Here is a 13,571-nt window from a genome sequence, read left to right on the forward strand (position 1 = left end):
CCTTTCTCTCTATAAAATTTCCCTGAGCCATAAGAAAACCGCTCAGAAGCTCCAAGAATGCTGGTGACTCATTCATTAATCAGGCTAATGAGTTAATATAATGACTTGGTCAGTTCTTGAACATAATGTCACCTCTCCCACATAGCACATGTGAAAATTACCTCCTCCTTTCATGTAGTATTGTAATGAGGAAAAAAAACTCAAGGAGACATGCAAGGAAACACAAGAAGAACTGAAGTAGGAAATACAGGAAGAAAAGAAAGGGGCATTATAAGTTGCCCAATATTGCCAGAATTATGTAGACACTACCTCCCCCAAAAAATAAAATAGGTACTGCTGTCCATCTTTTTACCTACGTGAATACAGACATTAAAGAGATCATGTGACTTGGCCACACAACTCAAATGTGTTGGAACCTACAAATAAACTAAAGCCTTCTGACTTCAAAGGCTATACTCGTTCTACTATACAATGGTAACATAAGTGTATATTAAGAAGAAAAAATAAAGAAAATAAAACATTAGATTTAAAGATGTAATCTTTGTATGTAGTGGAGAGGAAGTTCCTTCATAGCAGCAGAGTACTTAAGCATATGAAAGTGAAACTGAAGACTGTCCTTGAAGGATTATGCTATTCCACTCACTCTATAGCACTCAATCTTTGTTTCTCCTGTATAAATTTGAATGACCATGAAACCTCTTAGTATGCCTTCATCTCCAGTAAAGGTTTTCAATGCCCACCAAATCACAGGACCTGATTCTTTTCCTGCCAATAGACTCTGCCTCCCTTCTCTTGAGAAGTTGAATGAACAATGTTAACAGGGACTGGGTTTAGAATGACTGGCAGCAGTCCATTCTCCATCTTTAGCCTGTAGGGCTCTAATAAAACAAATCATATCAGAGCTTCCATTGAAAATATGGGAGGAGATTTTTCTCCACACAGAAAGGACATCATAGGAAGAACCCACTACTCTGGGAGCTTATTGGATTCAATGTTGTGGCTAAAATTCAAGTGTGGCTGCATAATTGTATAATGACTAGTATTATCTTATGATATTCCAGGTCAGTAGTGAGCACCTTACACTGTTCTTATTTTATGCTATAGTAAAGAAGCTATGCCTGGGGAAGTACAAAAAGGACTCAGCCCCTTCAAATAAGTTAAAAGAACAGTGAAATTTCCCGCAGTCCACTGAACTGCAGGCCAAGGAAAATGGGAAGAAATAAAATGAGTTCAAGTATGAAACCTCCAAGAAACAACAACAGGGCTGACACTTAAGGAAATAGGAGTTTCGTGATGGAAAATCTTCTTCCAACAACTTGAGAGAAAGGACAAGCATATGGAACATGAGTACCACCAAGGAGCAGCTTGGATTGTTTTGATAGTGGTGACTATGATTTCACCACTTCGCAACTTCTGTCCATCACTTTCACCCTTTCTTCTTGTTTATCCTTCAGTTTTCTCTAATTTTCCCAATAACAATTTCCACATTTCCTTCTTTTCTCTTTCTTATGCATCAGTTTTCACCAAATACTAAGTAGCTTCTTCCCAGACCTAAGGAGGAACCTGAATAAAAGAATTACTTTGTTGTATATGCAGCCCATGTCACAATGACCTACTACTTCTGAGGCTGTGACACACATTCCTTACTCATATTTCCTCAATTACATTTCCTACTTATCCCCCATTCTCTCCAGACTACCAATTGCACAAAAATCCTGAAAGTTAAGAGTTCTAATATCCTTGGGAATGGTTATATATTTTCGTTTTGCAGTGATTTCAAATCCATGTCTCATATTTAATAACGTTTAAGAGTTTTACATGGTCTCTGATTATTTTCTAACAGATTTTCCTTTGATACATTTGAGTTTAAAGCCTTACACATAAAACAGAATAAATGATGTCTTCTAAATACATATATGAGAATATATTAGATAGGTAGATTGATTGATTGATTGATCATAGATCTGCCTAACTGGAATTAATTGGATAATCTTTTTCCCCCCTAAAGGAACTGAAGAGGAAGATGAAGGGGATGACTGTCTGTTGGGGTCTGTGGATGAGTTCTGGTGGTTTCCTCACATGTGGAGCCATATGCAGCCCCACCTCTTCCACAACGAATCATCTTTGGTGGAGCAGATGATTCTCAACAAAAAGTTTGCCTTAGTAAGTAATTCACTTTGACTGTTGCATTGAAGTAGTGTACACTGATTGGAGAAATGAAAAGGTTATTATATTATGGCATAGCGGCGCTTTTAAGTAACTTTTTCATATGATCATTTAGAAGATTTTGGTATTGCCACCTTTCAGTATGTGGCTCTTGAGTTTGTATTGAGTGCTTACCACTATACTTAATGTTTTGAAGGATCTAATTTAAGAGGGACTTCACAAGATACAAAATTTATGATGACGTTATGGTTAGAGCTCCTAAGACATGGCTCCTGTCCAGAAGGATTTTCCTGCTGCACTGGGAAGGCAGAAATATGCACGTTAAACAATTCCCCAACAAAATAAAATATTTTTTCATGATCTAATGCCAAACTTCACAGACAGAAAACCCACAGTTCAAAGAAGTAAGTATCACTGGGAGTAGCCCAAGATGGGTTCTTCTGGAAATGAGATTTTAGATACATCCTGAAATAAGAATAATTCTTGGGTATCAGGATGAACAGGCATGAAATGAGGTTGAGAGAAAAGAGCAGGTAGGAGACCATAATGACTGCATGAGGTAATAAAGACTCAATCTAAACAGTTAAAAGCATTGCAAACATATATGTTATATGGATGGAACATTTGCTTAGCTGAAGCAAGGTGCACCATGTGATACTGAAGGGTTTATATTCAGGACAGGGAAATTTATAGTAAAAGTTTAAATAAGAACATTATGAAGAAAAATGTGCTTGTGATCAGAGAGAGTACCGAGGTACACTTACATGGAATGGTTTTCTACACCAGTTGCTAGAGCTAAGAAGTTTTAGTTGGTTCTCACAGCACCTTACTCAAACATATATAAGACGAGGTTAGAATTTATACACTATATTTTTTTTTCTTGAGGATATATAAGACCAAATACTTTATGGTGGCATCAGGAGCCCATATTTGTCTTTTAGCTTCAATCTACTCCACCAAATATACAAATAGCTTCAGGTGCACCTTTGCCACATATTGATATTTTGTCAAGAAAGCAAGAATAGTGCTCCTCCACGCTGATATTGTGAAAATGTTTTGATGGTATATGAAAACTCCTGTGAGAAGGAGAGTCATCTTTTTTCCTAAAAAATATAAATGGACATAATAAACAGCATGTAAAATTGGTAAAACAGTGCCAGAATTTGTATTAGAAAGTCCTGAAACTCATATCTCGATAGAGTAAACATTAATTCTGTCATTTCCAGAAATCTAGATTGCTGATACTGGCAACATTCATCAGTAATAAATTATGTGGAGAAAAAATTACTTTGTGGTTTATTTCTAAATCTGTTGAGGAAAAGAGAATGGGATTTGTGAGAGAAGAAAATACATAAATACAGTAAAGTAAAGCACCAGTAAAAGATAAGATACTGAGAAGTGAGGAGTGAAATTGTTGTTGCTGTTGTTGTTGTTTTGATAGCTTTCCAAAAATAATGTACCAAAGCAGCTTCGATAAAAGACATGTCATTCACTGCTATATCTGCTGAAACTAGTAGTATCTAGAACAATGGGTGTTCTATTTTTACGGGAATGAATCAATGAATGCCAATATTATGTTTATGTTTAAAACCTTTTCAGATGTTTGGAAGTACATATTCTAAGAATATACTTAATACATATGCTAGAACAAGCATGCACAGGAGTTATATGCATTTTTCAGAATTCCCAACTAAAAAGCATCATGAATAAAAGAATAATTCAAAAACAGTATCTGGTCATTCTTAACCACCTAACTTAAATGTCAAGCAAAGCAGATTTCTTAGAAGAGTCATTCCGAACTACATGTTGGCAATTCACATTATTGTTTTTGAAGCAGTAGAGAGTAGTTGTAATAGATCTCCAGAAATAAGACCAAATATATTGTTTAGTGTTTAATCAAATCCAGGACAAGTGGATTTCATTTTGTTGTGAGAGGATAGATATGAAAAAAGACTGAATCCAGAACCAGTCCCTCCCCAGCCATAACAACATGAAAGAGCATATATATATATATATATATATATATATATATATATATATATATAAAGCATTTGGGAACAGCAATTAGCATGTAACACTCAATAGATGGCAGCTGTTGTTTTTATCATTATATCTAGTATCATAAAATTGCCATCTTTAATTTTTGCCTAGGCTCCTGAGGTGTTTGGACAGACAGGTAAGAGGGACAAAAATCCTTAAGTTTAAAAGTTTACTTTGTATTGGGATGACATTTGTTTAATGTGAATTTAACCCAATTTCTAAGTATGTGTTAACTCTTTTACTTTCCATTAGGCATTAGGGTTACAAAACTGCATTGTTGCTGACTTTAAAGATATAATAAGAAAAGATCAAGGGTTTCCAATTTTAACATATTTTTATTATTTTCTTAAATTAACCCTGAATTGTAGGTCTATTTATTCTCCCATTATAGATGAAGCAACTGAGAATCAGAGCAATGCAGTGATTTATTCATGATTATAAAACTCACTAGCAGTACAATTAAGACCAGAAATCTTAATGTTGCATAAATTGCAGTGTTAAGTCTTCTAGTGCTGCATAAATTGTGCCCCCCCACCAGGCTTCCTCCCTAGTCTCCCAACCCAATTCACAGGTGTGAATCAAGATTTCTTTTCTGCTGGTAATCCAAGGGAATATCTGGTTATGCTGGTAATACAAAGGGAATGGAGAACTTGAGGTGGAACTCACAGGGCAACTTTTCCCTCAGATCTTCTGAAGTTCCCTAATATAGGCAGAGTCTCTAAAATGTTGGAGGGGGCCAAAAGGGTGGGGAAGACAAAAAAACTAAATCTGAGGAAATTTCCACTTGACCAAATATCACTTATCATATATAGCTACAGAATCCACTTTAACTCAGTGAAAAGTACTCTGGAGAAAATCCTACTTCACCTCACTAGATGGAACAATCTAATGTTTAACCTGTGCTAATATTGCATTTCTAAATCGAATTATATCCTGCTCTTCTCCATCAGCTTGGAGGCTCTTGATTTTAAAATGAGTGTGGGTATTTCCCAATGAAGAAAATGAAAGAACATGCAAAGAAGCAGTGGGCTGTCTTGGGAGCAAATAGATGTTCAAACAAAAATGGAGGTCATGGATGCAATACTCAAATGGGTAATTGGGTTAGAGGACATTTAAAGTACCTTTCCAGCTAGGAGAATCTGAGACTCTGATCTAAAACTTTTGGGTTTTGGCCTTTGTTATCATCATTTACAGCCAAACATCTGCTATTTTCATTGACTTTTAACAAATACATCTTACCTATTATCCTTTTCCACAATGTGGACACAAATTTGATGTCTATTTTAATTTGTCTTCGAAAGCTCTAATAGTTTATTATGAAAGGTCAAGTAAATCCTTTAAGCAAACTTGCATTTGATGATTACACCCATCAGGAAATGCAGCTTTAGAGGTTGATTGGAAAAAAATTTTAGTTACCAAATATAGGCTAATTCATGGGTTAAACTGAAATTTCAACAGGGGATTTTTTTTTTTTTTGAAAGGTACAAATTCTGAGACGAAGATTAAATGTATCACTAATAATGACCTACCACAAAATTTAAAATATTGACTCTACAGTCTTTAAAATAGAATAACATATCATTAGAAAGGTAAAATAGTGTTCTATTTTAACCTCAAAAAAGTCTTCAATAGTACTCAACTGAAGAACTGTATCTAAATTTTGGAAAATGGTGGTTGTTACATTTTTAATGATAAAATAGTTAATAGATATTTCTATCATAGAACTCTTTGCCAATAATAGATGATATTTAATGCCTTTATAGACAATACTATTAAAGTTAGTAGTAGTAGAACGATGTTCATGGTAACAAAAAATCTTACTGAAGATTGAACTTCTAATTGCATTATCATCATTCTTTTAAATGGTGTCCTTTTTGCCTCTCTTTTCAAAGTGCAGCAGAACCTGTTAATTTACATTAGCTGGAATGTCTATTGTCAATTATAAAACTTTTTAGATTAGTGAGCATGTTAACTTTTCCAATATGGAAATAAAGATTATAGTATCCAAATGTAATTTAAAATATATTGAAAGACTTGCTGGCTAAGGAATGATCTTTTAATTAGTTTGCTTGCCAGCTAGAGAATGAATGAGTACTATCACTTTTATTTCAGTGATGCACTTTATAAAAAGGCATATGAGATTTTCGTTTTACTGATATTGAGCACAAATTATAATTCTAGGCGTCCTAATAGAAATAGAGAATTCCAGTTAGGTCGCAGAGTCCACTCAGCTGGTAGGCCGCTTTAGAGTAATCCAAGCAGCACAGTTTAAGAAAGACACTGGCCGTTGTTCAGAGCAAAATGACCAATATGATGAAGTCTATAATTTACTTCATAAAATGAACAGCTAAAGGAAATTAAAGAAGGCAAGAGATACAAAAGAAGACTAAGGGATATATTATCAGGGCTACTGTTCAACCAAAAGTACTGGTATGGCTATGCCAGTTATTACAATATTGAAATGTGACAATACTTTACCCCTATCCCGTTACCACATCGGATGCTTCCCCAAGGTGTCCCAAATCTCCCCATTTCTCAGGAACTAAAGGGGCCTGGCCCAGAAAGAGTCTCCAGCACCGAGCTCCAGCTGTCTAGCTGGCAGCAGTTCTGATTGCTCAGTGGCATGGCATGCTGGTTGGTAGATATTTTTAGTATCATTCCAGAAGATAATCAGTCTGTCTTAAGATTTAGAAGGGACTAGAATCAGTATATTTATAAGGGAAGGTATGGAAGTAATATAGATTTAGGAAGTAGAGTTCTTCTAATCTAGATAAGATATGTATAGAGAATGGTACTCAATGTTCGTTAAATAAAAATAAAAGTAAATGTTTCTTCTAGCTCTTAAGATTCTATCATTACTGTATTATAATGTATGTTTTGTTATTATTCAGGTATGGTGAGTCCAATAGACCAGGAGATGACTGCCATTGAAAAGATTAGTTTGTTATTCACAGTTCCCAAGAAAGAGGGTGTGCCATGGATGCAGGGCCACAAGGGGAGGCACCAGGGTTGCTCAGGAGGCAGAGGGAGCAAGGGGAAAATGTGGGCAAGAGTATTATCGTGGTTTCTGCAGGAAAGGTAAGGCAAGACAGGGTAAGCAGGCTCAGGATTGCCTACTTTGAATAATTTCAGTGTGTTCTGAGATGTAAGAGCTGTCTTTAGTCATCTGGTACTTTGCTGTGGGGTGATTAGATGAAGGAGATAGTTGCTCAACATATGAGAGTCTGATAAAGGAAGCAGTCAAGGATAGGAGTTCTGAATTGCTTGATTGACATCTGAGAGTGCTCTCAGGGTGGTGTTTGCTATCTCTAGGAATTGGCTAGCCTGAGAGCAGCAATCTCTCCAGGGTTAGCAAGGCCCCAGATATCAAAACATCAAAAAAACAGAAAATAAAGAGGCGACGCTTTCTCTCAGTGATGTATCTCGAAGCATTCCACAGGTTTTCAAACCCCCTCATCATCCCAGCTGTCATATTCATACAATTTCTAATTTGTCATTCTTCTTCCCAATATATGCCCCAATCTGAACATTATTGCCCACTGATGTGGTGTTATCAAAGCAGAAAATAGTAAAATATTTTTCTCTTCATGTGCACTTTACTTGTATTAATGTAGCCAAAGATCACATTAAATTTTTATACCACCATATCACACCTGTGTCTGCCAGACCCTCTGCCCATGAGCCATTTATTAAACCTTCAAGTATTTATTTTTATCCAATTGATTTTGTAAACTAAATGCTAGCCTTGGAATTACAATTGTCCCTTTAATATTCCATATTTGTTCTATGTTCAGTGTTTTAGTATATCAACCTCCTGCTAAAGACTGACTCTGTTATTTAACATGCTTTATATCTTTCCCAGCTTTATGTAATCCCTATATTTTACAAGTATGACTTTTGCATCTTCAAGTTATTAGTATTGTTGAACATAACATCATGATTAGAGCTTTGTGGTAGAGCAATACATATCCTTTAGCTGTGTTCCCCTGGCATATTTCTACCAATTGTTTCACAACTATTTTTTACTAGAATATTTTAAAATCTGTTTTTCTAAATTGAAATGTCATATCTAGTTTTGTTTGTTTGTTTGTTTGTTTTTGAGGTGGAGTCTCGCTCTGTGGCCCAGGCTGGAGTGCAGTGGCGCCATCTCGGCTCACTGCAAGCTCCACCTCCTGAGTTCACGCCATTCTCTGCCTCAGACTCCCGAGTTGCTGGGACAACAGGCGCCCACCACCACGCCCGGCTATTTGTTTTTTATTATTATTATTATTATTATTATTTGTATTTTTAGTAGAAATGGGGTTTCACCGTGTTAGTCAGGGTGGTCTCGATCTCCTGACCTTGTGATCCACCCGTCTTGGACTCCCAAAGTGCTGGGATTACAGGTGTGAACCACCGCACCCGGCCCCATATCTAGTTATTTTTAGAACTACGTATTTTACCTATCTTGAACTCCAAGATAACACTGTCATCTACTCCGAAGTTCTAGCACTTCCGCGTAGGTGGTAGAATCACAGAACATTAGAGAAGGACTGTTGAGGATGAAGACAAGCAGGGAAAATTGGATGTAAGTAGACATACTGGATTGCTATTAAAGTAACAAAAACAAAGGAAATAAAAGCCAGCTTTAACTAGTAGAAGTGGGATCATAAAGAAGTTAGATGTGAAAAGTATTTCTGACGTCGATTCAATAAGGTTTTTTATCAGATGGATGATGAGGAAGCAAAAGAGAATAACAGGTCAAAAATAACATCAGGGTTTAAGCCTCCCACTTTTCTATCTGTGTGTTCTTCTTTAAACTTTTTGCAAATGTGAACTGCTGCTGCTTCTTTAGAAGTTCTATATTTCACCTACATGAGGATAACCCCTCCTACCCATATCTACAGTGGGGCAAAATGTATTCTCATTTGGATATATCATTGAACTTTTGAAAGTGGTTTTAATTGGAATTCTTTTCTTTGTAAATTCCTGTCCAGATAACCTTCTTTTCCATTCTATGGGAAGACTCCATACTCTCTAACAAGATAGACATTGTAGAAAGAATTCCTCAATTCCTTTCTCTTTTTTCTCTAACAGAAATACTAGATTTCATCTTCAGCACATTTATCTGGTAACTTAAATTGATTTCATAAAAAGAAAGATAAATTTAGCACATGTACTGCATGAAAATAGTGCCTTACTGTCCAAATTTATGTGGACACAAAATGAACTAAAAGCCTTTATGAATTCTCCTAGAAACTCATACTGGTGGGCTGGAGTCAGATGTGGGTATGAGAGTGGGGGAGGTCTATTTCCAGATCCATGCCTGCTGCTCCTGAATTCTCACTGTTCTTTCCTTTTATGCCTTTCATTTACTTAAGATGGAGGGCGCACTTGCATTCTGAGAGGTGGTTATAAACATGGCAGAGATGGAAGTGATGGCAGAAGAAGAAGTAAGAGTAAATTCCACAAGAGTGCTAACCTCGGCTCTGCTTTGGCATTTTCATGTCTCCCACTCCACGTTCCCACTCATTTAACAATTTCTTTCAGTTTTTTTTTTCTTTTGTACTAGCTCCTGCTCCTTTTCAAAATTTTCCATCCCTACTTCACTTCCAAATTTTCAGCCCACACCTAGATTATTGCAGCAGCCTCCAAACTAGTCTCCCTGATTTCCCATTTTTTCCTTTAATTTTTGCTCAGATCAGGAAACGTGAAACTTGAAATTCTGTGATTCTGTTTCCCCTGCATGAAACAGAACCTTACGGTTCAGTGAGAAAGATTCTTGACTCTCTTAAGGAAATGTAGGAAGAGAAATTGTTGAGCTCCAAATATTTACTAGACATTGTGCTTCGTGCTTTCCATACATCCTCAGTTAGTTCTCCCAGCCACCTGTGAGGTTGCTTATTCTTGTATTGAAAATGAAGAAAGCAAGGCTTGGAAAACTTATATAATTTTTCTACAATCACACAGCCAGTGAAAGCTGGAGAAAGGATTTTTATCCCAGGTCTGTCAAATTCCAAAGCCCATAAAACAACCATGGTTTGTAAAATTAACAAGTAGCCATGCCATTGATACTGATTGCTGTTACACAGACCTCATCATCAAAATGCTACTACTTCCTTAAGGAGTTATATTTTTACACAATTTCAGAATACAAATCTGACTTTTTACAATGTTTTTCTCCTAAAAAGCTGTCTATAGGATTTATGTGGTTTCTTGTGTTTGCGATCTCAATGCTGCAAGCATTACTGTCCTGGTGGCTTTTAGAAATACCAGAGGGTATACAGTGATTATAACAAAAATCGATATCAACATTTTATGCTTTCAGAAATATTAAACTTCACTTAAAATTAGTAGTATGTAGACTTCAAGATTCCTAATCAACCTTGCATATTTTCAGAGAAATTAAATGTATGTGCAAGTACTCTGAGAATTTGAGGTTGTCCTGAATTATTTATACCTTTCTTATCTCTCAAAAACCCCCAAAGGTCCACATAAAATTTATTGCTTCAAAGTCTGAAAAAGCTGAATTAAACCAAACTTTCAATTCCTCCATTATGAATCCAGATAATTTTCTTTTCAGTTATTTTGCTGTAGCATAAAAAGTAAGGCTTCATAAATTCATATTTTACATTTCTATAAACCTCTTATTGTGTTTACTTGAACGCACCCCAGCAATTCAAAAATACCAACCTGGGCTGTGCAAAGTACAAGTGTTTACATCATTCTTTTGAGTATTCTCACAAAAGTGCATCTTTTAGTGCTATGTTTACTTATGAGACACTCGACAAAGATATGACAACACTTCAAAAATTCTGGAGGGAACTCTAAGAGAGGAAAACAACATGCTCAGTTAAATGAAAATGTACTTGAAATAAATTTTATAATTGTTAGGGAAGACTGGGAGAAAATCTGTCACTCTTCCCCAAATAGTTCTTTTCTTTAAGGTTACAAGTAAAAATGAAAGTTAAAGCCAAGTATGCTACCTTTTGTAACCCTTTTTCAGTATTGGTACTACATTTTTAGCTTAACTTTTGTTACTGGAATTTCTTACTACATTTGGCTTACAAAATGTCATTCCATTTCTTGAAATAATTTAGCTGCTAACTTGGGATAATGCTTAAAGAGGAATATGTGGTGTTAAGAAGGGGTTTTTGCTTTTGTTATCGCTACAGCTCTGTCAGATTTATGGTACACCAGAGGTATTCCTTCCCTCCCACTTTATGTGTAATATCTAGTATGCGTAATAGAAGAAATGTGTACTGTTTAGTAAGACATTGTTTTTAGACATGATTGATAATGACAATGTATCTTCTTCGAGGAATGTCTGCTGTGAAATAAGCATTCTGAGTTGTTTGAGGATAAAAGTAATGGTTAGAGGAGTCTTAGTTTACCTTGTTTGTTTTGTTTTGTTTTGCTTTGCTTGTTTTTGTTTCCCCCAAATAAAGTATACTGTTAACCAAATAAAAGAAAATTAAATGGCACTTGACCAATAACTTTGTTTATACCCTTCACTCTGAACAACTCTGTGAGATCATTAGTTTTATTACCCCTACTTGGCAAATGAGAGAATTGAGGCATGGTGAATTTGCATAACCTGCCAGGGTCCTTGGACCAATGCAGAGAAGCACTGAGATTGAGCCCAGGACTCAAAACTGTGCTCTCCTAAATCTGTACTCTCTTGATGATACTATGCTACTCCCTATCCCTAGAATTCCTGGTACAAGGATAATTTAATTGTCATGGGTTTGGCTATTTTGAGATATTGAAAGAATAAGACTCTTTTCTCACTATATACTAAATTAAACACCATACACTCATCTCTTTTCCGGAGATGAGTAACTCCAGAGTGATAAGGTGACACTTCTGTTTTATAAGTTGCTGTAATGCCATTCGGTTTTACAAGATCTCATTATTAACACCTTTAACACTTTTATCCAAAGACTTTTGTTACTTTTATTTTATAGCCATATTTTTTGCTATCTTGTGAGACAGAGAATATCTCTTTCCTGGACTTTCTGGATCCATAGGAATATCACTACCCAGAGAGACTCAACTGAACCTCAAGTTCCAGATTTTTTTATAAGGGTGTCATTATATAGGCATGTTTGATTGTATTACCAGCCACGTGATTGAACTCAATTTCCAACTCCTCTCGCCTACCCTAAGGTCAGGCTGATATTACCTGGCTCAAAGCTCTCACTCTCTAATTACATGGTGGGACTTCCTGGCATGACTAACCTTCATCCTGAGTCATCTTGTTAGCATAAACTCAGATATAGTTTCAGGGTCTCACCATAAATAACAAAGACATTTCTATCACTCAGGAAATTCCACAGAGTTAGGAGTTATCTCCCAGGAATCAGGGATAAGGAAGACAAGACAAATTCTTTATTAATACAATAGCTGCCAACAGGGGATGATTCTTGAACCCTTAAAACAAATCTACTAAAAACAACATTATCATCATAGAAATTTTTTCACATACCACCCAGCAAACCAAAATTCATATTATAAATCAAAGAGCACCATGTAAGAAAACTAGAGAAATATTTAGTGGTCACATCTATAAATATTAACCAAATTTATGTAACTGTGTCTACTGTATTTTAGAAGATTATTCCTCCTTAAGTATGTAGAAAGAAAATTGTACATGGGAGTTTAAATTTGTTCATGGATTAAAAATAGTACATTCATATTTAGCATCTGAATATAAAATCATTTCTAAAACCACAAAGATCATGTCAAAGAAACACAGAATTATAAACCTGGACTTTAGTGACTACTTTTACAACCCCTTTATTTTACAATTTTTTAGAAAATGAAAAATCAGATTCCTATGCTAAGTTAATTAATTCTTTCAAGATTTTTCATTTCAAACCATACCAGAAATATTACCATTTATCATAGGAACATAATCTAATATTTAATAATCTTTGCATGTAGTACCAAACCTAAATTCCCTAACCTAATGATCCTGACTTGCCTCATTTTGTTAGAGGCTAAGAAGACAGTCAGCTTCCTTTGAATAGCAACTTTTACATATATTGGGCCATTTTGCCAACAGCCACGCCATTTCTTACTTTCTCCCAATGATTGCAGCTACTACAGGACTCCTTCCGTGGGTGCCAGAGGTTCCACAGGTTCTTATAAGCTGAATTGTGGTGTAGTCCATCAGTGTCACCTTAGGAAAACAAATCATCATTAGAAGCTTGAAAATGCTTCACAAATTCAAGGAAATAGTATCATAAATTTATTTTCTTCATATTTCATATACCTGTGTGTGTGCATGCACACGCGTGTGCCTGCACTCATGCAAGTGCCTTGTGTATTAAAAGAAGCTAATTTAATTTTCCAAAGAGAAGGAGGCAGTTGGTCAGAATTAT

The 13,571-nt window shown here is 35.7% G+C and overlaps 1 protein-coding gene across 1 annotated transcript in view; it reads left to right on the forward strand.

Moving 5' to 3' along the window:
- The window catches only part of NDST3 (N-deacetylase and N-sulfotransferase 3), a 213,106-nt gene that overhangs the window by 75,232 nt on the left and 124,303 nt on the right, over positions 1 to 13,571 (forward strand). The window contains exon 4 of the mRNA XM_025385288.1: positions 2,009 to 2,163. Within this exon, the coding sequence (XP_025241073.1) occupies positions 2,009 to 2,163 (155 nt within the window). The remainder of the gene's footprint in view (positions 1 to 2,008; positions 2,164 to 13,571) is intronic.

Source organism: Theropithecus gelada, chromosome 5, assembly GCF_003255815.1.
Source record: "Theropithecus gelada isolate Dixy chromosome 5, Tgel_1.0, whole genome shotgun sequence".
Taxonomy (NCBI): domain Eukaryota; kingdom Metazoa; phylum Chordata; class Mammalia; order Primates; family Cercopithecidae; genus Theropithecus; species Theropithecus gelada.